The 5,193-nt window shown below is 37.1% G+C and overlaps 1 protein-coding gene across 2 annotated transcripts in view; it reads right to left on the bottom strand.

Moving 5' to 3' along the window:
• Window positions 1-82: 82 nt before the first annotated feature.
• Window positions 83-5,193, bottom strand: part of STX18 (syntaxin 18) — a 75,688-nt gene continuing 70,577 nt past the window's right edge. The window contains exons 10-11 of one of the 2 annotated variants that reach the window (XM_031942874.1): window positions 2,713-2,793; window positions 83-1,746 (exon numbers count right to left, since the gene is read on the bottom strand). In XM_031942874.1, the coding sequence (XP_031798734.1) occupies window positions 1,651-1,746; window positions 2,713-2,793 (177 nt within the window). In that variant the 3' untranslated portion in view covers window positions 83-1,650. Of the gene's footprint in view, window positions 1,747-1,766; window positions 2,199-2,712; window positions 2,794-5,193 lie in introns of those variants that run through there. The other variant, XM_031942875.1, reaches the window with a different exon arrangement.

The raw sequence follows: 5,193 nt of genomic DNA, 5'->3' as shown, positions 1-5,193 counted from the left end.
TTCACATTTTTTTCTCCATTTATTCCGAATGTGCTATCTCTAGTGGACATGTCAAAAGTTTCATTGATTTTTAGTATATAGCTGAAATAAGTAGGTTGTTCTCCCAAATTTATAATCAGACAAACATGGTGAGCACGGTCGATCCTACTCTCTGACTTCCTTAATTTTTCTTCTAAGAGGAAATGTATTTTATTATCAAGAATGTTTCTAAACAAGGACCATGATTTCTTAATTCTACTGTTTAAGTACCAAGCAGTCAACGAATGTTCATTGAGCAGTTAGGGCCTGCAAAGACTAGCTGTAGAAGTCACCAAACTGTGGGGAGTGCATAAAAAGCAATAAGTTATGTGCCAAAACCTTTCCTGCATAAGAAGGAACTCAAATCCATGTAAACACAAGACTGAAACAAACCATGTTTGTATTTTCTAGTAGAGTACATAACTTTATTGAATGTAAGTTCGTTCGCATGTAACTTTTGACATTTTCACTCCATGTAAATAAAGTACAGCAAGGGTATCTCTGGCTGCCTCATATCTGTCTCAAAAGCCCACATGCATTTTCCAAATATTAAGACAGAACGAATTACGTGGACACGTTTACAGAGGGGACACGGAGTCGCTGAGACACGGCGTGGCCTGCTCTGAGGCAGTTCCCCAATATTTGCTCTTTCAATCAATAAACTAATCTTTCACATTTCTATTCTCAAGGCAGCCACCTGCTGAGGCAAAACTTCCCATGTAGATCTCCTTCTGGGAATGTAAGAGCAGGAGACTGAGCCTAATGGGAACTACCCACCAGCCCCGTTATAAAATCATACAGTGGGATACTTCCATTCGGGAGGCAGTCAAAAAACAGCACCTACCTTCGGCTACTGATTCTTGTTGAATTTAAGTCCTGATTCTACCTAGAAATAAATACTTGATAAGTTCGGCTTTTTTCTAGTCGATCTTTGGTTCCACTGCAATGTTCACTACCTCGTCATTACATGATGCATATTTTGAATGATCTAGAAACATTTACTATCTGCAATAAGTTAAATTATGTTAAACTCGTAAGATTAACAAATGGACCATCGGTTTTCCTTTCTACAAATACACTGTCTTTGTGAACGAACAGTTAATCATCTCGATAAGATGAAATAGTGGAAAAGGAATAGAAACAATCATTTAGTAGGGAGATTACATAAATGTTTTTCCCTGAGGTCGAACAGGATGGAAAATCGGGCAGTCTCCCTGCGCAAACCCTCCCTCAAATTAATATCTAGCATTCTCTGCACCCTAAAAGCACTTTTCACCATATCACTCATTTTGATAGGAATCTGAATTTCTTTACTATTGAGCTACTTAGCATAGTTTTAGGTTTTTAAAAAAGGTTTCAGTCAACAATCATTTACTTTTTCTGGCAAACTAAAACCTTCTAAGTGCAATAATTCAATGTATCTATTACAGGTACTAAAACAATATGAGGTTTCCTTTTGTGAGTGTGAACAATTACACAAACATCCATAAGTGATTTAATTGTACAATTCTTGAATCACAACTGAGTTGTATAAAACACCATACAGTACATTCTGCTTGCTTGAAAGCAAAGTGTTCTGTGATTTAATATTCAGATGAGTAAGACATCAATACCCCTGCCCCTCAACCACAACTAGCTATCATACCAGTCCAGGAAAAGCAAGGAGAATGAACACATCACAAGGAAGAAAAGAATCCAAACACGGAATCCTGCGTTGTTTTTAATTGCCTGCAAAACAAAATGTTCAGTCACTTTACCAAACTTAAATTTTTAAAAAGCACAAATCTAACCTATTCCCTTCTCTATACGTGACCTCTAAGGTCTTGATCTAATTCGAAAATGCCACGATTCTGGGAAGCACGATGTTAGGAGCCATCCTGCTCGAATGACTGAGTGCAGAAATTCAAATTCAATCACTCGTAGGCTAGGGTTCTCATCATGGTTAAGGAGACAGAGTAACTTAACTGGGGTCACATGTCAAAGGAAAGGCAAGACACATATTTAAATGAATCAGAAGACATTTATTTTGACTCCAACTAAAGTACAATACCCTTACTGCTAGCAAACAAACAACAAAACCACCCACGCTAACAGTTCACTTTGAGAAATTTTATTGCACAACTTCTGTAGGAGTTCAGCAGATGCCCATGGAGCTGGACTGAAAATTCATGAGCACTTGTCTTAGAAAATAAAAACAAAAATGTAATGAAAGTAAAGTTCAGATTAGCATATACTTGGCAATAGCTAGAGAGACACAAAGACACTCTCAGAAAAAGGAAATAACTGGTCACACCAGGCCGAGGAGGAGCTCACTATGTCCACCCAGAGGCCGTGACTGGTGTGGACTTCAAGCACAATGCCTCGAGGGAGGCCCTGGTACTGGGTTGGTGTGGCCCTTGACAAGCACCTTTTCTCTAGGTTTCTGGTCCACAGCATCCAGCGTACAGCAAGAGAGAACACAGACCTAATTCACATGCCCAGAGTTAAGCTCTTAGACATGAACAATGTACGATGGCAGAATTCTCAGTATCAATACCTGGTATTAAGATGGGTGATTATTTTCCAGGCTGACTCTAGCCTTTCCCCAAAGAGGACAGGTGAGTCATTAGGACCCCACTGGGGATGATTACAAAGACCACCTAAAACGAGATGTCAGGAAATTTGTCTACAGAATTCTCCAAAATGTTCACCTACCTCCCTTATGTCTTCGTTACCTTCCTTGATGTTCTCCGTCGCACCCACAACTAGCTGGTGAATGCTGTCGATTTCAGTTTCCTGTTATAGAAAAAGTTAGACAAATGCATTTTAAAAGTGAAAACACATATGTGGAGAAAATGTGGATTCTGTTCTGCTCTCTACATCACAAGCACGAAATGGCTGAAAAATCAAGCCCAAAATTAGATGCAAGGTGTCTTTAAATAATTTTCTAAAAGTCACTGATCATTCACATCCTTGAAAAAATGAAGAATAAGGTGATGAATTGGATTCCAATCTTATGATCACTCAGGATTTCTGGCTAACAGGTCCTTTTCTCTCCAATAGTTAAACATATTTTTTTATAAATGGACGTCTGTCTGCTTATTTCCTTCAAAAACAGCAGAGATGGTGTTTACCTATCTTCTCTCATTTACAATCCCTTCCAACTTTGATAACATCTGCTTTGAGAGTAAAACATTTAGCTGCGTAATGACAAAGAACATACTACCCATTCTTAACAATGGCATGGCGACTTATCATCGCTGCTGCCTTCCAATTATGGTTCTTCAGAGAACTTAAAGCAAAAGCTAGTGAGTTACTGGAAGGCTAGCACTGCTGTGAGCTCAAGCAACATTAATATTGGGTAAGACAGGCATTTGCAGTCTCAGAAACAAAGGAAGGATATACAAACTGTAAATGCAGTGATCGATTTCAATTTCATGTAACTCTGCAAACACTTAAGTACCTGCCTACTGTGCCCACAACACTGTGCTAAAATCCCCCCAGATCCCTTCTAGGGATCACCCAGACCACGACAGAAGAGAATTTTAGAGGAGGGAACCTGACAAAAATGAGCGTATCACTGACAACTCTTACGAACTGACTGTCCCAAGCAGAAGGAACCTCAGCAAAATATTAAGTCTGGTGCAGAGAAAGCATCAGACCAGAATCCACACATGAAAAAATGATGATTTCCTTAACTCAGCAGTTGTAGCAATTTAAAGATGAAGGAGGCTGTGATGACTTATATGTTAGCAATGAAAAAACAACTTGCTAAGCAGATATTTCTGAAGCAATTTGTAGCCACAGAAGGGAATGGCCTTCTGGCTGCTTTTGCACCACCATTCTCATCCCGGGAACCCATGTGTTATCTTTAACTGTTTGTAAGTGACTGGGATTACAAAATGTACTTGAAGATATTCTGTAATTAAGACTATTCACTAATTATGACCTCCTATCAATTAGTGCATACCTTTCTTGTACTTAATGCACAAGTTAATAGCAGCAATAATTATATACGAAAGTTATAGTTTAGAACGGTATAGCTGGAAAAACATATACCTGTGTCAGTACTCATTGACTATAGTATTTATTAGCTGTTGTTTTTTAGACTGCAGACATGTAACACATCTGTTTTCCCACAATAAAAAATTTTAATTTCTGACTGCATCACAAATCTGAGTTAACAACTTACAACTGTATAGTCTACAATAGGGCAATCACTATTAAATTTCTGGTATTAACCTTAACACATATATAAAATATTATGTTTAATAAGTACTATCTGCTTAAACAGATAAATAAACATAATATTTGGTGAAGATGAAAACTCCATTTGTTCCTGAATTTAATGAATGAAATTTAAGAACTGGTTCATTATTGCCATGTGGCTTAAGGAAGGTAAATTTTTTAGCTAACATTTCTTATGTTAATGTTGCCTACCCTAGTAACTGAGAAAAGGCATTTTGCTCTTAAGCATCATTATTTTTTTTCCTTATACAAGCTACTGTTTATTTTACAAAGGCTAACTGTTTCACATTTTGCCAACATTTTCATCTTTAAGAAAAATAGTTTAAAAAAAAAACCTAAAAATGTTAATACACTAGAATAAGCTGCTATGAAACAGTTTTGAACACAAAGAAAATGTAGACTTTCCTTTTACAGAAAATGCTAATAATAAGTCTGTACTAGCAGCATCTTTCTCTCTCTCTCTCTCTAGAAATATACATACATACATACTCATATACACACATACATATATATAAGGCATCATTAATTTTTGAAAATTAAGCAGCAGATTTATCAGGTAAGATTTTCTAAACGATAAAATATTTATCAGTTATCTTTTTTGGGAGGAGGGGAATCTCAAGGTTTCAGCTACATAGTAGGCAACAAAATATAAGTGACTCTAAGAGAAAACGATGACATTTTTTGTCTAGCCCTTTTGCATTATTAAGCACTATACAGTTTCAGGGGTGAGCTAGACTTATTTATCCAGATTCTGACTCCCATACTTTGTTTGCCCTTGGGTTCTGGATTCATTTCTATTTTGTTAATCACATGCACATGCTCCTTCAAGAGCATTATACCGAGCATTTTATCTTCAACGTGCTTTACTACTAATTAATACTGCAGGCTTATTCTTGCTTAATGTCGTTAATCTATTCTGCTGGAACACAATGTTAGGCAAGAATGGAC

This window comes from Sarcophilus harrisii, chromosome 6, assembly GCF_902635505.1.
Source record: "Sarcophilus harrisii chromosome 6, mSarHar1.11, whole genome shotgun sequence".
NCBI classification, from domain to species: domain Eukaryota; kingdom Metazoa; phylum Chordata; class Mammalia; order Dasyuromorphia; family Dasyuridae; genus Sarcophilus; species Sarcophilus harrisii.
Note: the sequence above shows the minus strand (reverse complement) of the source record. Positions and strands in the feature narration are given on the sequence as shown.